General features: G+C 41.0%; 1 protein-coding gene across 1 annotated transcript; it reads right to left on the bottom strand.

The window, feature by feature from the left end:
* Positions 1-919: 919 nt before the first annotated feature.
* Positions 920-24827, bottom strand: LOC119649114 (carboxypeptidase B). Its single transcript, XM_038051114.1, has 8 exons — positions 24592-24827; positions 6441-6647; positions 6239-6326; positions 5873-6036; positions 5645-5789; positions 5471-5581; positions 1376-1530; positions 920-1310 (listed from the first exon to the last, which is right to left on the bottom strand). The coding sequence occupies exons 1-8, from the start codon at positions 24660-24662 to the stop codon at positions 1019-1021; spliced, it is 1233 nt and encodes a 410-aa protein (XP_037907042.1). The 5' UTR covers positions 24663-24827; the 3' UTR covers positions 920-1018.
* Between the last annotated feature and the right edge of the window lie 451 nt (positions 24828-25278).

Here is a 25278-nt window from a genome sequence, read left to right as displayed (position 1 = left end):
GGCCGATAGTTGACTCGGCCAATTGTGTTAGAAGATATTACGTACATAGAGCACCGTTCTCCACATATAAACTAGCAGATGACATTCATTTAAATCAATTGCTTCAAGCCAAGATCTGCATCTTCATATTGATATGCACCCGAAATCATTTTCTAGCCCTCAATCAGCATACAACCAACCAAAAAACATGCAATCATAACGACAAGCGATACTCAGCCGCGGCACCGGCTGGACATTCGATAACTGCCGCCACCACTTGCCCTACAGAGCGGTAATATTATCCGATTTTTTGAAACGTGAAGGTGAAGTAATATTACCATCACTTTCGTAATGCAGGGATGTTTGATAAGACGATAATGTTAGGTAATACGATGATGTTAGGTAACGTGGTAATGTTAGGGAATGTTGTAATGCTTGGTAATGTTTGAGCCGAGCTCGATGATGGTAATGTGATATTGCACCTTAAGATAATATCACTTTGTGATATTAGATACATCACCTACCCGTCTTTTGATAACACCCCCTAATACCGTTGGTATTGCGGCGTAAAATGAAGCAAATAAAAGGCCAATATTGCGCTCCTAACCGAAGAAGTATGGAATCAAATCATTATAGAATAATTGAAATTGAGAAGAAAGATTCGGAGCTGTACCCAGAGCTGAAGGGGATCCGGGGTGAAAATTGTGCGGAAAACGGGGACTGAGATTATACGGGTCTGAAGTGAAAATTATTCGGGCCCCCTTATTGTCCGTTTTGTTTTCGTAGAAAATTCTTTTCTGAGTCTATGGGAAATTCCGGTCCCGAGGGAATACTCCCTTTCCACCCCCCTCTATTCAAGAACTCGGTTAACATGGTCGATATTACATTCCATTCAAATCAATTTTATGTTTTGGTAGTCCAACAAATGCGAATACCCCCTTAAATATTTATTTCATACGACAATTAAAGCTTCCACTGAATACAAATCCTTAGAAATACTAAAATAATATTAACTTACATATATTACCTTATCATTACATCAACTTAAACCATTAACTATTTTTATAAATTCAATAAATCCCGCTGTAGTCTCTTTACCAATCGGTATAATATCACGTGGATTATTTCGAAAACTGGACCCCGGCAGTTCAAATGTATAGGACAATGGTACTCCGAGGGCACCATAAGCGTAATCATCTAGCCCTCCTGCAGCTTTGTATAGTAGCTGAGAAGCTGTTCCTACAGAATATTTTGTACCACGATATTTATAAATTGCTTTGGCTACTTGTTGTCCAATCTGATGAAGGGTTGCCTTAGTTGGAGCTGATCCTCTGAAAATAAATCGAATGTTTTATTTACTCCAAATAAAATAAATGTCGTCATCCAATCAACATACAATTGGTACCCCCAGGGGTAGAATAGATATTTTCCAAAGGAATGAACGTCAATTACTAACTTCGTCCGATATTGATTATTTACTAAATATCTTCGCACCCATTCCGTCTCGGCTTCAGAAAATGGTAGACGTCCAGAATATACTTCGGAACAAGGCTGAAAAAGAAATGAAGTCAGTTCTATCTTAAATTTTGGAAAAGCACTGATAATAAGGAACAAACACTCTAGTAGAAACGGAAACAAACGTTAGCGAGCCTGAAAATGAACCAACAAATGATAGCCGCCTTATTTGGGTGCTAGAACTCGTAAAACGTAGCTCAGGGGGGAAGGGGGAGGGGGGATTGCATGTATTTACGCACAGAGTGTTGGACTCACGGACCGGCACGCCACTGACTACCAACTAAATATCTCCCCATCGACATAGAACTAGCCTCGAACAGTTTGTCATACACAGTCCCCAATTTGGGGAGCCTTGGTGTCAGGAAATTCCTTTCACCAAAGGGAGGAGAAAGGGAACAAGAAACCGCCTGCGAACCGACTCCTCTACCAGTCGAGCTCCATTTTCTTTGCAGCAAAGCGGACCCGCACGTAATGCACATCACGGCTTCACCTGTCAACAATGTTATCTGGAGAGAACTCCCCTGTGTTTACATAAAGTTACTGTCGAACCTCTTCTCACCTTCTACAGAAAAAAAAGGTAGAGTCAGAACCATCCACAACCTAATTGCAAAATACACAGTTAGTAGATCGTGCCTTTCCAATCTTGTGCAGGTAAGACTAAAAATTTCCATGCCCTCTTAGGAGCTACGAGAAAATAGTCAGCCTCACCATGTTTTCGATTCAGCCATGCACCTAAATTATCAGCGAGTCACGCATTCCATCTGCCTAGTATCTCATTTTTCCAAGAAAGCACCTGCGACGTACCTCCTTCCCAAGAACATTTGCCCAAAACTACGCTCCGTAGGGTAGAATAGACTGCCCTGCACTCAATAAAAGACATCACCTGTTAGATGCATGATCCCCTGTTTTTTTGGACTTAAGTCCGAAACTCCAGCTTCTGCCTTGTCCGCTGCTGGTTTAATTTGACTATCCTCCCGGCCATTTCGAAAATCTGTTTTCCTCTGGAGTTTCGGTGAGGCATTCCACATTCAAGTACCCCAGCATTGAAGTCTCCGCCAGGATCCGCCCTTCTGCACTTAAGATAACATCCACCAGAGCATCAAATCTGCGTCGATAGTCCGGCGTTGTCACATTCAGGGTTAGATAGATGATAAAAAACATTACCATTAAACAACAAATCCCAACAAAACCATCCCTTCGGTTTAGGCAAGAACACCCCTCCTAAACTCAGATTCCGACGATGCCTGATAAGTCGGGGTGGCATGAAGCTCTGTTCCGCTACTGTTCACTGGTGAACACCAGATCAACTGTTATCTCCACAACGAACTTCACTAGGAACTCATGAGCGATTGTACTCCAGTGCATATTGCTCTGCAGGATGCGGATCATGTTAACAGCTGTTTTCAATTCTGCGCCCAAGGCGGACACCGCTCCGAGCCCGCAGTATGTGCAATGCTCTCATCAAACTCGCCACGATCCCGCAACTCTCCTTTTCATTTATTCGCTTTATGACCTACCTGACATGCTACCCTCCTATCAGGTAACGGCAAGTTGCAGACATATGCCCATTATCTAAGCATCTGAAACTACTACTTAGCCTAATTTTCCCACTGTTAAGCAGTTTCCTAGGGTATTGCTTGGCAGCTTCCACCACATCGAAGTTGGACATTGATTATCTCGGGACATTCGTGCTTGATGGCCTCTTCAACTTCGGTATTTTCAGTGAAGCAGTCAAGTTTTGGGATATCCAAAGAGCATGTGGAATCTAGGCCGAAAACCAGAACTTTCTCTCTCAATAGAACTTTGACCACATCACAGAATGTACCTTTGTTTATTGTTTTCGAGAATAATTCGACGAGGGCTGCAACACAGTTCGAATGCAAGACACTCCTGCTCCTCTTCAACGTTCGCAATATATTCGAAGAAATCTGCCCACCTTCAATGATTTTCTCCGTGTCTCTTTCTGCTTAGCTGATCCCGGAACTTACAAACGGATCAAAGCTCGCCCGAGGCAACACGGTCTACTAATATCGGTTCAATGGACATCAACCCACCAGAGCCCTGAAGAAACTGGCTCCTGATATACGCTGCAACTATCTCCTTGGCAGAGCTAGGCTCACATCATGCCATCAAGTTCAATAGTTGTGAATAACTCAAATAGTTGTCGATAACTCCGGAAACTTCCAGTATGTCCCGACGCGCATCGGTCATTAGCAGTTAACTGATCACGGAGCTACCCCTCTCTAATCTTTATTCTAACTCATCCATTTCCACGCGCATTCTTACACCTTGTGGCCCCGGTTAGTCTATTCATTTGATTGCCATACTCTCTTCTAACTTACAGAATTACCCTCAATTAATGTCTTGCATAAGTCCATTCACCCTTTTATGTACTTATTCATCCCTTTCTCAGCTTCCAATTCCCTTAAGTCTAAAACCCTTGAGAAATTTTTAGTTTTAAGCACTTCGCTGCAGAAATTATTAAATGCGGAAAAGACATCCCCCACCAGCTCCTCAGGGGAAACAAGCCATTTCCCAAACCCCCCTATACATATAACTTCAACAGTATATCGCTCATCCTCGTATGGGGGCCATTCAAATAGCACGTGTAGTGCAGTCTCTTCCTCCCTGCAGTAGCAGTCACTACTTCTGCTAAGTCCAAATTGAGCTAATTTGCTCCTAAATTCCCCGTGTCCCATAAAGAACTGACTCACACAATGGATATTGAGAAGCCATTTCATTTTTACTCTCGTTGTGACAACTGAGAAGAAATATTTCGTAATTCTTCCCTTTTCGCAATCTCTACCATTTCTTTAAAATGACACCTCTCGGCTTCTCCCTTCCTTTGCTTCCCTCAGACAAATTCTCGTTGAAGACCTCTTCTTGAACCGTGAACCTAACTAACCTCCTAAGCTTATACACAAAGTGTCTCTCAATTGCCAGCCAATCGGCAGCTCACCAGCTACCACACATAGGGCATCCATTGAGACAGTCCGGTATGCACCTGCCCAGTATGCACCTGCCATGAGCGCCATTCGTTGGGCAGATCTAATTGGCTCAATATTTATGTCGCTCGTGAATGGTGCTCGCCCTACCGCTCCATATGTTAGGGCGGGTACCGACAATCCTCCATATGATGGTCTTGGCCCTATAACCTAGTGCCCAATCAGTGCCTTTTAGCTTTACCCGCTGTCTCCATCGTATGTCAACGATAGTTTGTGCTAGGACCATAACCCCAGGTATGTTAAGTCTGATACAACTAGTATCGTATTACCCTTGATCTTCAATGTAGGCTTTTGACCAATTTCCCCTTTAATAGGATTGCCTCCATTTTACTCGCCGAGAGTTTCACCTTCATTTTCGTGCACCAGATGCTAACGTATTCCGTGGTGCTTCGAGCAAGATTTTCCATGTATGATCGACTCCTGCTCTCAATGAGGTTGAGAATGTCATCCACATATGCAGTCGGAGTAATCTCGGCTGCAATGTAGATAACCCATTTATCAGCCCATTAAACACAAGGTTCCGCAGACTTGGTCTAAGTATAAATCCCTGTGGGAATCCTTGGTGATAATTTCCTCTTCCCTCTGAAAATTTTACTCTATTGCTACCCTCCGATTTTGGAGGTAGCATGTGCAGAAGCACACCTCTCCCCTGTAGCTCTTTCAACAGCGCTAGCCATCATAGGTGGTCAAAGCGCTTGCAATATCGAAGGTAATTGCCAAAACATATGGCTTGTCGGTGTCCTGTACAATGCGGTTCACTTCGAAAATGGCATCCTCTTACGGAATCCAAACAGACGTTGGACAACATGAGGCGCGGTCCAGCCGATTCTGATTCAGTGTTTCTAGTAATTTGCCCGCTACAGGTAACAGATATGTTGGCCTGTTAGACTTTACTTCTTCCCTGTCCCTGTCAGTGTACAATTAAGTGAAAGTAAAGATCAGGAATTTATACAACAATGGAAAATACTTACATTCCTGCTGGCTCCTATATATCCCCACTTAAAACCGAAATTCCGATTCAAGTCTACTCCCCGACAATATCCTCCCGGCGGAAAATTGAGATTTTTACGCCACAATCTATCCTTTAAAAGTAAATTTAAATTATAATAAGTATAAAAGCAGATAAAAGTTCATGAACAATTTACCCTCGTATGTGTATATTCATAGCCATCAGGATTCAAAACTGGCACAACACCAATCTCTATTCCTTTCAAATAATTTTGGTAATAATTAAAATTTTCCAGCAATTCGGTGACAAAATATAAAACTGTGGAAATCGATATCCATTCTCTGAAAAAGAAAGATATAAGATACTGTATCTATGCACTCGTATATTGTGAATGGTATCTAAAGTAACTTTGTATTATATTTACCTAGCATGGCTTCCGCCCTGAATATAAACCAACTTTTTTCCTACTCTACGGTAAGGAGCGATCCTTAAAACTGCTAAATGCCGTCCTCCAGCTGTTTTAGCAACGCTATCAAATTTGGCATGGTCTGGATACTTGGCAGCAAGAAATTGTAAATACTGAACTATCTGGAAATGTAAAAATAACAAAATGTGTTTTTATCTTTTTATATCCATCAAATCAAATTCTGAATAATTGATTCATTCTAGATATTTTTCTAAGTGCCACATTATCCACTAATATGTATAATAAGTAATTTTTCATAGAACAAGAAAAGTATCTAAATGATAATGATTTGGAAAGTATCTAACTGAAAATAATAGAAATTACCGCATCGTATCTATGAAAGTTATTAAAAAATCCTGTTGACTGCCGCTTGGACCGGTACGGTTCACATCGTTCTTCGCAAATTTGATTTCTGGAAATAAATATTTTCAATTAATTAAATAGATTTGGAGAATATCTGTGGACTAAAAAAATGGAGCCCGAGCAGAACTCTTAAACCTTGAAGGATGTCCAAAAGAGAACTTACTCTTCAACAGCTAAAAGTGTATCCTTATAAACTGCCCCAATATTCTCCAGCTCTTGTTGCATTTCATTATCTAATTCCGGTGGTACAAGGATAATTGATGTATTTCGAGCAAGCAACCAAAAGTCCAAGTTATCATGTGACTCTGCCAAGTCTATCATGTAACGATAGATGCTCTCATTTGCATGATTAACGTAAAACTTTTTATATCTGCAATAAAGGATATGAATAATAAAATAAGAAAGATATTAGACTATAATAATCAAAAATGTACCGAAGGAGCCTTGAATTTAGAGTTCAATGTAATCAAGATAAAAATGTAAAATTCATAAACGTATAGATAAAGTTTTTTAATGAAAATCCATCCACGTTTTCGGTATCTTATGATGATCACAAAATTTGTCTTTAAATTCTAATTCTTTTCTAATCCAATATATTTTCACACAATATTCATTATGTCACTTTGCCTCATAATTAAGACTCTCTTTTAATGATGCGCGTGTATATTTATTAACAACCAACTAATTATATTAATAAACACAATTACTCAGGCAATTTCAGGGAATGACCTCACCTTGACCGGCAGAAAAAAATGTCAGCGTAATTTATGTATTTCATCGAACAGAAAAACAATTAAATTAGCATAAAAATAAATAGTCCCTCGGGAAAATGACTAAAATAAACATTTCATTAAGTATAATTTCAAAAATTAGGACAATTATTAATAGAACGTAATGGTTATCCCCAGAGCTCCGCAAACTTGATTTGATTACATATTATTTAAATAATGGTCCCTGAAGACCAGACCTCGTACTAGGCCGCCAACCATGTCAACGGTAGTACAGTGCGTCGGCCGAGGTGAATTCACCACCGGCAATGCAGTCGTTGTTCATGCCACCACATCACTCCGCGCCCAGTTGAAACCGCGCTGGTTCAGCAGAGGAACCCTGTAGCGGCCTCAGAAGAGCGTCCACTCGAATGAGGACCTGTGAGGATGCCTCGAGGTCCTTAGGGATGTCTACCTCCGGCGTCGAATGTCGGGAAGGTGGAGTCAGCTGCAGTTTTGAAACCGCGTCCCTGAGCAGGCGAAGCATATTGGATTCGTTTAACCCTGCTCTGATATCCAGCACAGCGTCGTCAGGGGTAGCAAATTCTCCCCGTACACTCCGTGAACTCCTCTCGGTGAGCTGTGCGAAGGAAGAGGAGGACGAAAGGTAAGGACCACGACCACGACGGATCGTCGCGAGCCATTAAGGCGGTCTTTAGTGTCCGGTACGAACGTTCCAGCACTGCATTGGACTACGGATAGTATGCAGTGGTCCTGTGACGTTTGAAACCAAGGAACTTGCCTAACTCCGAGAAAAAAGTAGACTCAAACTGCATTCCCTGGTCGGTGATGATTACGGCTGGTACACCAACGTGCGGAATCCATTCTCGTCAGGGGGCCTCAGCACATGATTGTGCCGTAATGTCAGTCAGAGGTATTGCTTCGAGCAACCGGGCAAACCTGTCGAAGATTTTGAGGCAATATTTGTATCCGTACGAGTCTCACAAAGAGCGAATGATGTGGAGCGCTTGGTCGACTGTAGAAACACACCTACTTCCTTTGGAACATGCTTGCTGACCTTGCACTTCTGGTACGCAATAGATTGTCCGGCCCAAGAGTTCACGTCCTTGTTCATGGACGGCCAAAAGTATTTTTCAATGACTAACTGGTCCGCCGTCCTGATGCCTGAGTGCCCAACATCGCGTACAGAGTGGAATACTTCCTTGCAAAAATCGGCCCGAATAAATGGCCTAGGTCCCTTCTTTGAAGTCTCGCAGAGTAAATAAGAGTTTGACCCGAAAATAGGAAACTCCCCCTCCTCCTATTTGTATTTGGAATTTGCCTTTAGGCTCTGAAGTTCTGCGTCGTCTTTTTGGGGGAACTGGGACTTACGAAATTCGAGAGAAATCAACAACATTGTCTCTTCCAGACACCAGAACACTATATCAGAAGTAGACTGGCTGATGAATCCTAGTTACCGAAGTTGGCGAGGAGACGCTTTGTCGGGCTTTTGTTTAAGCACGAATGGCTTGTGGTACGTGAACATACGGAACGGCCTGGCCTCAAGAGAGAAATGCGAGTATTAAAAGGAGAGGTATACAGCGAGTAGCTCACGATCGTAGGCGCTGTTATGCCGAGTTGGGTTGAGTTGTTTCAAAGAGAAGCTGAACGGTTGCAGGTCTGGTAATGAGCCGCCCTAACGGCTGGGTCTGAGGCATCCACGAACACAGCTAAAGGTGCATCTGGTTGAGGAAATACCAGTAGTGTAGCATCAACAAGCTGTTGTTTGATCGTTTTAAACGCCTGACCGGCTTCAGTAGACCATACAACCTGGCGGGAATCTTTCGTTTTAGTCCCAAACAAGTAAACGTTGAGGGTCGATTAATGATGAGCGACCTTGGGCAAGAAACGACAATATAAGCTTAATATGCCCAAGAACCTTCCTTTTTTATCGCTTGAACTTTGTGTGAGTCTGGTTGAATTCCGTCAGGGATAACCACGTGTCTCAGAAATTTCACCTGCTTTTGTAGGAATTTACATTTTTCAGCTTTTAAAACAAGCCCGGCCTTAAGGAAACATTGAAAAATGCTTTCAAGATGGTCTAAATGCTCAGATTCTGAAGAAGAGGCGACCAAAACATCATCCATGTCAACGAAACAAAAGTTAAAGTTTCATAGGACAGAGTGGATGAATCTCTGAAGCGTCTGCGCAGCGTTGCACAAGCCAAAAGTCATCCTGGTGAACTCGAAACGTGTGCAGATAGCCGCTTTCGGTATGTCTCCAGGAGCAACAGGGATTTGGTGATACACCTTGGCCAGATCCGCGAATGCGCGAAATCGTGGATGAGTGGAATAGGGGTCGAGAATTGTCTGAGCATTCAGATGCCTGTAATCTTCTCAAGGCCGCCATTCGCCGTTTGACTTAGGGACCAAATGGAGTGGAGATGACCAGCAACTATTGGAAGGTCTGCAAATTCCCTGTTCCATAAAATCGTCAAACTCTTTCCTTGCAACAGCTAGCTTTTGGGGTGATAGAGGAAGCACCTTTGAGAAGATCGGGGAGCCGTTAGTGTTGATGTGGTGCTGCTGGGAGAAACTACTTTCAGTAGTGATGTTGCAATATTTTCGGAGGAGTGTGTGAATGCGCATAGATAGTACATTCAATTTATTATGACATTCCCATACCAATCTAGAGTTCACCTAGTTGAACTTAAGTGCCTTAATAGTCACATGGCCTCGTCCTGTTGCTCCATCATGTTTCAAATCTCTTCTCTAAACGAAATTTCATTCGGTATTCGGAATTCAGGATACCGCCTTGAAAAAATGCCACTTCTTTTCGAATTTAGGCAGTTTTCTGACTCACTGGTACTCTCCGGATATTCTAAAGATATAGTTGCTTAACTACATCTATACGTGAAGACGAAGTGCAGTTAATCTCAAATAGATCTCCAAGTAGTGTATTAGCACTGATGAAGGTAACAGTTGGTTCCCGAAATATCGATAGTTGCAACCAGAATCAACCGAGATGTACAGTCTACCTTCATCCAGATCAAGCAAGCAGCGCTGCAAATTAATGAAGTGCATGGTGGCAACGTCAGCGCCAAAAACCAAAGAACGAACAACAAAGGGTCAAAGCTCTAGCTATACAAGACTATGATCTTGCCAATCCTTGTGTATTCCTCGGAGAGCTGAGTTCTTAGCAAAAAAAACTGCCAACTCTTGACCGCGTTCGAAAGAAGAATCCTCCGAATAATGTTTTAGCCCCCTACATGACTCACTTTCCAGTTTCTCTCAGAGTCTGGTCGTAACCTCCTTCTAAAACCTCCAGGAATGTCTACTCTTGGAAAGTTTCAGCTTTCCGAATCTTCCCGCTTCAGTTGCACATTTGACTGCCACCCCTTCCGATACTAATGTCGAAAAAGATGGCCTGGTAGTCGCTGTAGTTGTAAGTTTTCACTCACACGTCAGACCATCCCTTTCGACAACGAGTTACTCAGGTAAGTCAGATCGACAATTAAACCTAACCTTCTACTTCGAAAAGAGGACACACGCCCAACAGCTTCCCGAAGACTTCAACCAGGACCTTGTACCTGGTGTTTGTCAATCACTGTCCAACGTCCACACGTTGAAATTACCAGCGATAATTTCAAAGCTGTGGCCTCTAGTGTTTAACACCGAGGTGTCTAATATCTCCTTATATTCCGTGAATGTTGTACTAGGAAAGGCGAAATAGCTGCAGATGTGGACGCGGTTGACTTTTGCTGTTGCAAATCTGGCTTCCAGGAATGTCATTATTTCTTGCATAGCTTACCTTCTGCATACCCATATTGCCGCTTGTCCAGATGAGTTCTTCACCCTCGTAGCATTACCGTAATTTCGGTAAAGTTTACAGGTTATGCAAGACACCTGTTATCACCTGCAACGTGCCAGTTGTTCACTCCTTGGCTGAAATAGAGGCATTTCTTCAGAGGTACGTGCTTCCTAGGTCGGCATACTACCCAACCTATTTTTATCATGCCCACGTTAATCAGTTTAACCCCGGATTCCGCCAGCAAATTAATAATAGCTGTCTGTGTACCCCCATACGCCTTCTTCAACCTCTTTATCACACTATCTTCTATTCTGCTAAGGGTGAATCAGTGCATTACTCTCTCTTATCATTCAGCTTTTACTTCTGCTTTCTCACCTGGCACCTTTTCCACCTGGCCGTGGAAACTATTCGCTATCTTCTCACTAGATTTGTTTAGCTCTCAATTCTGGATTGGCTTTCACTTTCTCAAGGACATCTGCGCACGGGATATTTCTTTGGCAAGGAGGAATTTTCTTCACTTCACTTGATATTTGGGTGACGCTGATATTTTGATAGATACTCTGCCTCTCCTAGATGAACTCACCGAGTTCGTTTACGCTTTCTACAAGTGAAAAAAGCGGTGTTCCAGTTTGCTACCATCTACATTCGTCTTTTACAATAACAGCATTTATGTCGACCCGGGGATTATCCGCATTCTTTCCGAGTCCCGCGGCGAATCCCGACTGCCGACGAGTAACTATGTTATGGTAAAAACAAATATATACAATATTTAGAAAAGCCGTTTCAATATCAGTTTTAATAACCAATTAATTCTAATTTTCTCTTCAGATTTAAATTAATTAAAAATTATCTATATTATATAATGTTCTTCGATGTTAAACTAATTCACTCCACATCCTAATTATTTTTAAATTCAAATATAATACACAATAAAATCAATTAATTCAGCCACCAATTTGATCGCTATTCAAAAATGGAAGGGATCGCGATGACCAAAAAGTATGTATATAATTAGAAATAATTAATAAATAGCAAATAAATTAATCAACTGTCCTCCTCCTTAGCTTCTGAGTTACGGCTGCATAATATTTACGTTAAGGTATTAGGGCAAGTCAAACCTAAGAGAACCAATGTCTACCTCTTTTCAAATTAGTTGTTCAGATCATCTATCAATGGTAAAGATAAAAGATTCATATTTTTATGACAAGTCAACCAATAAGGCCATCAGGTTTGTTGTCGCGCATCAAATTATCAAAATCCAAAATATTTATACGCAAAATAGTAATCAACCATTAATTTGTGTCCAGTTTAATAGTACAATACGTCTGCCAGATGATTTATCGCTGGAATTGTTTTTATTCATTACTTTTATATTCAATCAAGAAGTTATCATCACATGTGTATTCTTATCATCCCAACTAACAAGAAGGTCTTAGTATCATTCCTATTATTTGTAAACATTGTCAATATCCAAAAATAACCGTAGAAAATCCAAATTTGAAACTTGTTATAACTTCGCTGGTTCAAAAGCTTTGTTTCCAGTTTTTTGGAGAAAACCATGTTTACACATATTTTATTTGGGTTCATTCATGGAATGCGTTTAAATTTAAAACGTTTACCAAATAACTGCGCTATTTGACCATTGTATTGTAAGTCGAATTTTCACGAGTCACGAAACAAAATAAAAGATAAATCAATCTGGCTCATTTTTTGAGGGATTTTCAGTAAACGTGCAACAAATAATGTGCATGCTTCGAACAGAACCAAAAACTTGTTTTTTGAATATTTATAGTTTTAAATTTAATTTATTAATCCATGTGTTTATCTAATTATGGTTAAAATAGAAATGCTCATATAAATTCATGGAATGATGTTTGGGGAAAAAAAAATTTTCCCGTGGAAGATTAAAGGACTTTTAAGTGTGATTATTGTATTGAGTTGAAATGAAATAGTGATAAATGGTTTATCACACACATGTGCATGAATTTCAAATTTTAAAAGTAACTTCTAATTATAGAATTGGAAACATGTATTCAATATTTGTATTTAGTTTTTTGGTAGAATTTTCGTCTGTTCATAGTTACTAGCCTTCACCCAAACTTTCTTGCATTCAGATAGCAAGTACCGGATATTTTTAAGGTTTTATGTAAACACAAAACCTTATCAAAATCGATTTTGCTGTCTGTCTGCCTGTCTTTTTTTTCATCGATGGAAGGTGGAAAAGTTCAAAACATACTGCTGGCTCCTGCCATGCAGTTATGGAAGACTCGTACTCAATAAAACCACCTCCTTCTTCTTCCACTCTCCCCACGGGACTGCTATAAGCATTGCATCGCAGGGCTGGATCAGTTCTTAACTGCGGCTCATTATTGTTCGCTTCCTTTCGTGCTTTCTTCGCAGTTGATGTGTGTTGATTAATTATTTTCAGCTCAATCACCACTTGATTCCAAGCCTCCGTTGATTCCAACATAAACTCCACTATATTTTCAGGTATTAAACACCTGTCTGCGATCGCCTCCAGCCTAGTTCGGTGTGCTGTAAACCTTGGGTACACTAATACAACATGCTCCGCATTCTCAGCCAGGTTACCACATTTTGGGCAGCATGGTGACTCGTTGTATCCAAATCGATGTAGATAAGCCCGATAACCTCCATGTCCACTTAAAAACTTTGTTAGCTCGTAGCTTAGTTCCTCATGGCTCCTTTCAATCCATCTTCGAATGTGTGGAAGAATGATACTGTAGATCCAACGGCCAGTTTGTGCCTCGATCCATCTCCTTTGCCATTCTGCGATGGATTCCCGCGGTGCTAGTTGCCGTCGAAGTACAATAGACTCCCCGATTGCATACATTTTGTCGTAGAGGCGCCGACCTTCATTCGCCAAGATGCCAAAGGGGATTGCCCCTGCCAGTACATATGCTGCTTCTCCTGATGTTGTTCGATAAGCACTGCATACCCGCAGTGCAGTTAGTCAATACGCCATTCCTAGTTTACCGTAGTTGGATTTGTTTTGCAAAACCAAACTGGAGCTGCGTAGAGTAGCACGGAACTAACTACCCTTGAAATAAGACGACGTTGACTTCGTCTTGGCCCACCAATGTTCGGTAGTATCCTCGAGATCGTTACAGTGATGGAAGACGCTTTAGTTGCAGCGCACTCAATGTGTTTTTTAAAGTTGAACCTTTTGTCAATCATTACTTGGCGCTGTCCTGGCTGCCACTTTCAGGGCGATATTCGGGATTCCATCTGGCCCTGGGGTCTTATTTTCAGCGAATTTCGCTATTGCATCAAAAATGTCTCCTTCTACCACTGCAGGAATTTCGTCGGGGTTTACAAGGACTTTAGGCAGATTTGTATAGTTCACATCCTCTGGGCAGGGAGAGTGTCCACTATATTGTGTAGTAATTTAGGACAGGTAATCGGTGGGGAGCGATTGCCTTTCAGTGATGACATTACAGACCTGTAAGCGTCACCCCATGGATCAGAATCAGCTTCAGTACACCTCCGCTTGAAGTGTTCGGATTTGCTCTTCGTCATAGCTACTTGCAATTTTTTTCTCGCGTTCTTGTATTGCACGTGTAGCTCAACGAATTCAGGTTGATTTGACGGTTATAGCGGTTGGCACCATATTTGGTAGAAAGGTGGCAACTGTCAACGCTCAAGCATATAGTTAGTTACATCCTTTAACGTCGAATTTAAAGGGGGGGTATCCATGCATTCAAAAGGCAGGTGTAAATTTTTTTTTCATCAAATATAGTCCCACATGACTATCATCAAATTAAAGGTCTCGATTAGTACTTTTCGAAGCCCGTTTTAGTTTTGACATCTGTTGAAAAGGTAGGGGGTGCAGGAGGTTCAAAATGATCATTTCTTTAACGGACCCATTCTCAGAAACTATCCGACCGAAAAATCTGAAAAAAAAGCCAAGGAGCTGCCACTGTATGGTGCTTAGGCTCCGAAATACCCTCCATACTGATACCTGCTCAAATAAAGTTAATAATAGTACATTACTATAATTTTTTGCATTTGACAGGAAAACCCCCTTCAATTCATTTTAAAATCATGAAATTGCAGCAATGTAGGCTACATCATAAAGCATGATCCTACCAAATTTGGTGAAAATCGCACTATTACTAACAAAGTTATAATAGGTCAAACCTATCGCTTCTGTGCAAATTCAAGACTAAATATCAATATCACTTGAAAGTGGATATTTTTACATAATATATGGATATATTAGGTTCTACATACTAGTGGAACAAATGCACACTCAAATCTCTTTATAAAAGAAATACACAAAACCTTTTATACCTGAAGCGTCAAGCTTCCGGTTTCCCGACTTGTTTATATTAGATTTATAAGTACAATTTTCGAGGTCCTCAGGCTCAAAGCAAAATATGCGATGGCAATGGTGGTAATGTACGTATTTCCTCAAATGCAGTCCAGAAGGAAGTAAAATGGTAAACAATAAAGTATTGAAAGATTAGTTACATGGTAGATTATTGATACCCAGCAAACGCGGGTATTCAAAATCAAGGACATCCAAGAATCATTAAGTAATCTTAGTTAGGAGAAGCGCAGCAGAGAAAAATAAGAATTAGTATCGCTGGAAATCCAGGATATCTACTCGGAGTTTGTTGACAATCATGAGCGCATTCTACACCACAAGACTTAGTATTATATATTCCCGGGCTAACACGTATATCCTGATGAACGACGTTCGAGCAGGTCCAGCGTTCCTGCGAGGATAAGGAGCGAAAAGAAATCAGATGGTCCCACTAAAGAACATATCAAATACATGTGTAGGGTGCGGGAGGGGGAGAATTCGTAATAAACGCAAAAATCTCCATTGTGAAATCTATAAGAAGCAGTATCTCACGGTTAGGCATCCTTGTAAAGGGGAAGCCAATAGCCATGCTTCGAATGTTTCTCATCACGGCCATGTATCTCAGTGACTATCGAACAGTCCATTAGTCCATTACAAAAGTTGAACAGAATGCAAGTGTCTATAAAATTCTTTGGTTTTGTCGAGTTTCGAAAAAAACCTAAGTTATCGGGATAAGATGAGTAGCGAAGATTCTTTTTGAAGAAGAAACAACGAGTAAACTTGCTTTGAACTGATTTAATTACACATCAGAGGACACTTTGAGAAAATGTCTGACCCGCCCACCTGCCTCGCCGAACTTGAATGACTTTTAAAACTTTAGATTGTTTTACCAAAATGTAAGTGGTCTGAGGACCAAGCCTACGATTCTGTCAACATACGAGTCACTCCGCAATACGTATTCCCCTTCATCATGTCCTTTGTATATTTTCCCTGTCTTCTGTACGAGGATATCTTCGAGAGATTATCAGAAGTCCTAATCGCTTTATTCCCCCCTCATTCCTTTCATCTTCTGCGACAACTTTAATCTTCATATGATCTCCTGGCGTACTACTCCTGGCTTTCCTTCCCTCCCTAATAACTCCACCCTTCCTTCCCTTCCTTTATCCACTTTCATGAGCACCTGTGCCGCCCTCCAGTTTAACCTCTCTAAAAACCATTTAGATTGCACTTTTGATTTTGTCCTTTCTAACCTTCCTATGCGTTGCTTTTCACGAACCCCTCACCCCCCCCTTACATTGCCCCTGCCGCCCATAATCCTGTGCACGAGTTTGATGCTCAGATATCCTGACTCTGCTCCCCTGTTGCGCACCATCCTGCAAAGCTTTACTTTAATAAGTCGAACTTTGAAGGTCTGAACTCCGCCCTGCCAACAATCAACTGTTTTCCACTCCGCTCTCCATCAACGTGTGGCTAAGCGCTCAATACATTCTATACCACTTTATCTGATGTTCTTCAATGTAACGACCCATCCTCTCCTAAATGCTTGCATTCTTACCAAGTCTGGTTTACAACTGACCTATACAAAAAACTTTATCAGAAACACACTGCGAGCAAGTAATTCCTGTCCTCAACAACCGACGCTGACTCCGTTGTTTTTTTTTTCAAAATTCTGCGTTCCTCGGTCAAATCCCTAATACTTAAGTCCAAAAATGAATATCTGGCCATTGTTGAAGACTCACTGAAGCGCGAAAACCTCAAACCTTTTTGGTTCCACATTCGCAACTCCCGCAGTTCGCCCTGCCATCCCCTCCGCTACTTTTCCTCAGTCAATGTTCCCTATCCTCCCTCCTTTTCCTCCCCCCCAGTGAATGTAGCCTGCTTCGCATTGTCTAGCATTCCCCTCCTTACACTTCCCCTTGTCGAGTACATGATGCCAATGTCGGCCCTGGATATGACGGTCTTTCAAATCCCTTTTTGCTTAAAACTGGTCAGTCCATCTCGCTTCCCCTAATTTACAATAAAAGCTTCAAAGAGAATAATTTTGCTATAATGTAGAAAGAGGCTTTCATCATCCCCATTCGCAAAAGAGGCGATCATATTCTAGAAGAGAAATACCGTCCCATTTCACTCCTCTCCATCAATTCCAGAATCTTGGAAAGATATGTCAGCGACTGGTACGACAATAAACCGTGTGCTCGAAGTTGGTGTTTAGAAATATTAGCCCGATTAACGTTCACGCCCATGCAGAGAAGACTGCAGAGTCGGAGAAGAATACCTTCTGCGAGGCATTGGAGCGGATCTTTGAAGCCTATCCCAAGTATAATATCAAAATCTTACTTGCAGATTTTAGCAGTCAAGTAGGGACGTAACCCGGATTCAGATGATACGTTGGCTCCCATAGCTTACGAAGGATACCAATGATAACGGACAGCAAAATTTTCAATTAGCAGTGTCGTACGAAATGGTTGTTGGAAAAACCTAATTTGCGCGGAAAGCGATCTACAAACAAACTTGGGCCTCTCCAGACGGGACCGCTTTCCACCAAATTGACCATATGTTGATCAAAGACCACCACCTTTCAGCCTTGATGAATGAATGTCAGAACATATAAGGGGGGAGGGTCAATATAGACTCCGGTCACTATCTTGTTGCAGTAGTGCTCTGAACTCAAGTTGCAACATCACCTAGAATTCCCTCTGACAATCAGGTGAGAGTGAATACTGAAGAAATTCACAACACAGCCCTCCATAGCACCTATGAGGGGAAAATCAGTGCCGCAATAACTGCAGTTAACTAGGTCCTGGAGATAAAGCATCAACAAATGATTCTCACAACCACCTGAAGAACGTTATTACTGATACGGCCACAAACATACTTGGCTCCAGCCGCAAGAAAAGTCGGAACGGCTGGTTTGACAATGAATGTAAGCTAGCTACGGAAGGGAAGAATGCTTTATATCGAGTAATGTTGCATTCCCAAAGAACGAGGGCACGCGCAGAGAATTATCACGAACTCTGTCAAGCGGAGAAGCGACTTCACATACGGAAAAATGAAGCCTGGGAGAACCAACAAGTCCGTGAACCCGAAAAGTACAGGGAGCAACTGCACTAGACGCGGAAATTTTACTAACAAGTCAGCAGGATGAAGCCTCGATGTTCATCCTGCCGAGACAAAGAGGGAAATCTGACTTCCGACAGAATGGGCATATTAGAGGGATGGGTTGAGTACTTTGATGAGCTACTGAATAACCAGAACATCGGCGAGTTGGAGGTCCCGCCAACTGAAGACGGCGGACAAATACTGCCACCACCAAGTTTAGAAGAAACAGTCCGTGCAATTCATCGGCTAAAAAATCATAAGTCGCCAGGAGCCGATGGAATTACAGCCGAATTGGTTAAATATGGAGGCGACCAGTTACACCAAGTGTTTCATCAACTTGTGCTCAAGGTGTGAGAGAGGGAATCAATGCCTGACGATTGGCAACGAGGCATTATCTGTCCCATACATAAAATGGGAAATATCGCACAGTGCCGCAATTATAGAGATATCACGTTGCTGAGTACCATCTATAAGATATTCCCTGCTATTTTGCTAGGCCGGATAGCCCCATACGCCCAGAACATCATTGGCCCATACCAAAGAGGCTTCACTCCAGGCAAATCAGCAACGGATCAAATTTTCTCTCTGCAGCAAGCGATGAAAAAACTGTTGAAATACGGACATCAGTTTTAGCATCTATTAATCGACTTTAAACTGTACAACCCCATGAGACAATTCGGTATCCCAGCGAAATCGATAAGACTCGCTAGGCTGACCCTGACCAATGCACGGGGCCAGATAAAAGCAGCAGAATCACTCTCAAGACCATTCGACATCAACAACGGTATACGACAAGGGGATGCCCTATCGTGCGTACTCTTTAAGGTAAATGCGTCAGGTACCATCCTCTTCAAGTCCACCCAACTACCGGCCTATCCTGAAAATATCAACATCATGTTAAAAACTATCCGAGACGTATAAACTGCCTTTATGCGACGCGAGATCTTAGGCTGCACATCAATAAACGCAAGACAAATTATATGGTGGCAATGTCAGCACCGAAAACCAACCAACCAACTACATCAATTTGCACTAGTCAAACGAGAATAATAAAGATAGGAGAATGCAATTTTGAGACCATTGTTAATTTCTTCTATCTAGGGTCGAAAATCACAACCGATAACTATGACGATGAAATCCGCGCACGGTTGGTGGCAGCCAAGAAAACCTATTTCAGCTTACAAAAACTGTTCGGCTCGAAACCATAGGGTCAAAGCTCTTACTATACAAGACAATAATCTTGCCAGTCCTTATGTATTCCTTGAAGACTTGGGTTCTTAGCAAGAAAAATTTCAAACTCTTGGCCGCTTCGAGAGAAGAATCCTCCGGAGAATTTTTGGCCCCCGACATGAGGATGGACAATTCCATAGCCTACATAACGACAAAATCTATGAGCGATACCTTGACCGTCTGATTGTAGATAAAATCCGGCTCAATAAGTTGCAGTGGGCAGGTCACCTAATCCGTATGGAAGAGGATGATGCAGTCTGAAAAGTTTATAAGAGCAATATCTACGAAAACGAAACAGACCCTGCCTCAAGTAGAGCGATCGCGTGAGCCAGGACGCCAGACAGCTTTTAATGATATGGAATTGGTGGACCTCCGCGCAAAGCTAAAACAGCATTACTTTAGTTCCCAGTTTCAGTTTCCACTTCAACTTTACGCGATATTTTTATTTTGGTTTTCAATCTCAAGTGCAGTCCCATGCGCCGGCCAAACGACATATGGGAAACCTTGCTAACAATATAAAAGACAAACCCTAAAAGATCCCCTCTCTTCCCGAAGCTAACTAGCAAAAAGGCGTAAAACCGTATCTGGAAGGGTCACTTCACGATGAGCAGACTTTCACAGAAAATTTCTTTAGCTTATGGGCTTAGCGTTCATGGTCGGGTGAAAAGAAAAAGAAAGGTCTTCCTTTGTTGACTACAATCCTCTCTACTAAAACAAATTCCGAATGTCAGGAACTAGTTATTCCGTTCCTTAGCGTTTTGTTTCTTCTAAGTTTTTTTGCTGATGGGTAGACCCATGGTTAATTGGTGGATGGTGATTTGGCGTCCATATTGTTGTACGCGTCGCCTGTGTGGGTGGAACTGGAGAAAGATAAATTCTGCCTATCCCTTGATTGCGCTGAGGGTATGTAGCTCATTTGGAACTAGTTCGGTTGATGCAATAATCTTTACTTTCATTCTTCTCGATCGATTGACGGAAACCTCCATTATGCAAGCCAAGCACTGAATCCATCCATGTCTTCTGAGGTTTGTCACATGATAATTTATCCTGCTCTTTGTCCTTAAGTAAGCGCCTGGAAATTTTTCAGTCATCCATCCGCTCTACATGCTCTGGCAGCCCCGGTTTCTTCACTGCCTCATTGAAGAGCATCCCGCCGATTGCACCAGTGCAAAACAGGGCGCCATTTAGGTTCATTAGTATTTTCCATCATTTTGTTTTAACCGAAAATTTGTGCTGAAACATTGTGGTAGCTGATGTTTTAGCTTTATTTAAGTCTTCTGATTCATTCTGATGGGTGGTCAATTTATATTAAATTTTTTGCTGATGAGGTGATTCATTTCCCCCTGGCCTGTCAGTCTCGAGTGCTTTGGAATTTAGGTATTTCATTCAAGTTCGAATTTTAGCATTTCGAGGTAGAATGACCAGTTAATATATTTTGCACACAGAGTTCACAATTTTCTGTATAACCAATTTAAGCGACCGGAGCTCAGATTGAATGTTTTTGCTAAATTGTCCCATATTTCGACAGGCCTGTGTAGCCTTCTACGCTTGTAATAGTACCTTTGAACGGAAATAGAATTGTCAGCCTAGGATGGTTATTTGAATGTACACATTCGTGGTTCAACCCATCCTAACGTATGGCTCTATTGTTTGAAACCCAAGCTTAACAGGGCCCAAAAAAGACTCGTGTGTTCGTGCTACTGGGACTCTATAGTCCTGCTCGGCAACTGCTCTCAGTGTACTCCTGTACCTTCTTCACCTGGATGTGGTAGCGTGCTGTGTTATCAGACTACGTGAGTCCTGATGTTGGACAACGAATTCCTACGGTCATAGTAATATTTCAACACCGAGACGAAATACCTCAAAAAATCTGGTCTTTCCCAAGTCACACGCAAGTCGACCTTAAAGAGGAATTTTGCTCTTGGCTTTCCAACCAGGGTATATCTTATTCTTTATCATCATCATCAACGGCGCAACAACCGGTATCCGGTCTAGGTCTGCCTTAATAAGGAACTCCAGACATCCCGGTTTTGCACCGAGGTCCACCAATTCGATATCCCAAAAGCTGTCTGGCGTCCTAGCCTACGCCATTGCTCCATCTTAGGCAGGGTCTGCCTCGTCTTCTTTTTCTACCATAGATATTGCCCTTATAGACTTTCCGGGCTGGATCATCCTCATCCATACGGATTAAGTGACCCGCCCACCGTAATCTATTGAGCCGGATTTTATCCACAACCAAACGGTCATGATATCGCTCATAGATTTCGTCGTTATGTAGGCTACGGAATTGCTCATCCTCATGTAGGGGGCATCAATGGATCAGAAATGGTCTGTGGAGTCCATGCGGGTATTTGCTCTAGTACAGTGTAGCTGAGTCATACGTTCTTCCGATATTCGCAAGTGTATTGTAAGAGGAGGTATGACGCGAGCCCCAACTAGACTAACTATGTTACATTCTAACTGACATACAAATGGCCATTAAAGTTTTGGACTCAGTGGTGAGTGATGATCCTCCAAGCTAGCGGCGCAGTACAGGGATGCGCTGAATATACTGGGCGGCATACTTAAAGAATCTCTCTTTCTGCTTGCCGCTTATAAAACATAGAGGCGAAAAAGTGGCGAGGCTCTGCTCTTTACAGTCCCTCGATAAGTAGAGTTTCATAAATACTACATGCTGGTTTTGAAAATTTGACTGAATTCTGCTCCCTTTCCCTTCCCACAATAGCCACGAGCTTAAAAGTTTATGACATCAAAACTGCATGCAATAGCGTTATTTGGGTTTCTCGAAGCAGTCAGTGGTACCTACTTACTTAAAAACAAGAAATAAAAAGTAAGACAGTTAAATTACATAAATACGAAATGAAATAAATAATAAGTAAAATGAATAAGAACTTAAATAAGAACTAAATAAAATGGATACGAGGGTATTGTAAAGATATAAATTATTATCCTGTTATACAAAATGTTTTCTTGGTAAAATAGTTCCACGTGTGCTTCGTGGTAAATAATGTGCTTTATATAATTGGCCATCGTTACCTGTGATTTCGAATATGTTAGTTACATTGAGTCCGGTCATTGGGATCATTAAAATGAATGACTGTGCCATCATTTTGAGTTATATTCAATTCCTACGGCACAACGGCGGCAGCCTGCTCGCAATAACCAATCAAGTTCAGAACATTGCCAACAGCATCCGGAAGGCACATCCAGGGTGGTCAACCTACGTCAAAATATGGAGGAGTCACACGGAGGCTATCAAAGTGATCACTACTATTGGTAGAAGGTCTGAGCTTCAAAATGGTATATAGGTTGGGGGGTCTGGGTGCCAGGAAAATTTCCGCAGTCCAGTTAAGAACTAGTTTTCCGGGCTACTTGAGTTTTCATTTTATTATTTACGCACAACATTCGGGAGTAACTCTTTACAAGCAAAAAAAAACAATCAACTGAAACTGTCTCTTCACGCTTTTCAACTTCGCGTTTTCTACACCATCTTCGTCAATTTCTGTTTTGCGCCAACTTCCTTTCACGTCCTAGAACTAACTCCAATGATTTCCAAAGTAATCGATTCACACAACTAGGCAGAAAAAACCCCTGCTTTTCTTGTGAGTCAACTAATGTGGTCAGCGATTTAATCCATGTACAGTATCCGGTGAGCAATGCCTAATATTCTGTACACACTAGGCCTAAAGCATTAAGTACATACACACCAGTATATTGGCTTGATCTTAGACCTAATTAATCCAATTATTTGCAAGGCTTGAAATACACCCGACAACATACAAGTAATAAGGCGAAAAATGATTCGTAGGCAGACCGGTAGACCCTACCCTTCCTTTATGTTGGTTTGCCATCACTCGATATGAAATCTGATAGCTGGAAACTGGAGTGGACCTGCTAATGTTATTGATTATTACCTAACTCGCTCAAACGAGATCGTACCTCTGGGAATCTAAAGGCCATTCACTTTTCGAAGCAAACGTGATCTGCTTGGTTGAATGTCCTCCCACCAGACGAGGCCAACGTTCTACTGCGAATTTTTCCCTGAGAATAATACACATATTCCAGGGATAATCAGATTTCTATGGACTTTTACGACTATGAGCCTTCGAATCTACTATCGTTATGACCATTTATATTGTCAATACTATGACTACCAGTAATTAAACAATGCATCTATTATTTTCCAACCTCAACGTCGAATTCTTACATAAGAAAACTAGAGAATTCAATTTTGAATAAGCAAATGTTAAAAAAAAATTAATAATTAATTGGTCTGGAGGGAGAAGAAATCTGGAAAAGGCAAAGCCGACGATCCATTATCGTTTTCCAGAGTTTTTCACCATGTGACCCTTATTTGACGATTTCGATAAAAATATAATTAACAAATTCAATCCAAATATTAGTCTTGTTTACCACATATACTTTCCACCTAATTTTTTTTTTAAAAAGAAAAGTGCCCAACATCCATTGAGATATTCCGCAGATAATTGACACACCTGACTTAGTCAAAATAGTTCATCTTCACTGTAATATGGAGTCATTTTTACAAACCGATATTCCTAAATTGGATAAAAAGTTCAAGTTTTTCCTTCCCAGACCTAAAGAGTTTTCCGTTTTATTCATACAAGTACCATATTTCAGGAATCAGTTCCTGCCTTCATCAACAATTTTCAAGGCAGGAAAATATTTAAAATAAATATCTGAAACATCTTCAGTCTCAATTAATTTTTACTCCATAGAAATCAAGTAAAATAGTGACAACACGCGAATCCGCTAATGACAATTCTCTGAATTCTGGTAGAACAATGTTTGCAATATTATTCATCAAAAATTTGTCAAATAATGCAACAAAGTATAAAAATATCGTAGACAAGTTCTTTGTTTTGATAGACAGATAGATCCTCTCATCCTTTCAAATAATATACGTTTATATCACCCATTTATCAAAATATCTTTTGTGAATATAAATAACTAATGATGCTTTTCTTTTGCATTCAAAAAGAATTCTTAGACTTTAGCTTTAACTATTTATAAAATGACACGCGCGAGCTACTTGTTATCTTTTAATAGAAAAGATACTTTGTGTTTATAATTTCATAATTAAACCCGCACTAAATTCACCACTTAAAAACTATTATTACCTTGAATAATCTTTTTGTTCGGAATATCCATAACTAATCGTTGTAAATAAAAAAATCAGGATAACAAACATTTTCCCCCAAAACTAATTTCACTATTTTTAAAAAACTTCAAATAATATTTTCCACAAAAGAAAACACTTCACAATTCAAATCGCTCGTGGCTGAATTTAAACTGCCCGCGTTAATTGCAATTAACACCTTTGCAGCTTCAGAAAGCCAAGCCGACGTTCTGATAATTTGATAACTATCCGGTAACTAAAATAGTATCTTAAAAATTTGTCCAATATAAAGATGATGTTCAAGGTCACAGTCGACGCCACGATTTCAACAACTTCGATTCCGCATAAGCTCAAGTGGTTCGTTACGACGGTACTTAGTCTAATGATTTGAAGAACATGCGGTTTCTCCATGATAATGAAATGGTTACAGCTTGGATATTAACTAATTGAATTGATGAAGATGCTTTGAAGAGCAATCTTGCAAACAATTTGGGCGAAATTCACAAAAGAATCAGTTTTGATGACTTTGGATTTAAGATGGGATTTACGTAGGTCCATGCGAATCAGAATATCTGAGGAAAAAATGCAAAAGTAAACACAGGTAGATATTCGGTGTCTAATGAAGATAGATAAGATCGGATATTCTTATTAAATATTCAACTTTGTGTATGCTTGCTCAGGAATTTGA

Source organism: Hermetia illucens, chromosome 2 (assembly GCF_905115235.1).
Source record: "Hermetia illucens chromosome 2, iHerIll2.2.curated.20191125, whole genome shotgun sequence".
Lineage (NCBI taxonomy): Eukaryota > Metazoa > Arthropoda > Insecta > Diptera > Stratiomyidae > Hermetia > Hermetia illucens.
This window is presented reverse-complemented; position numbering and strand designations above follow the sequence as displayed.

Bases quoted from the DNA above. Each gene is read 5' to 3' on its own strand.
- LOC119649114 (XM_038051114.1), bottom strand. From the start codon at position 24,662: ATGTTTGTTATCCTGATTTTTTTATTTACAACGATTAGTTATGGATAT. The intron at 6,037-6,238 runs GTAATTTCTATT...TTACATTTCCAG, and splicing joins ACTTTCATAGATACGATGCG to ATAGTTCAGTATTTACAATT. The intron at 1,311-1,375 runs GTATGTTGATTG...ATTTATTTTCAG, and splicing joins TACCCCTGGGGGTACCAATT to AGGATCAGCTCCAACTAAGG.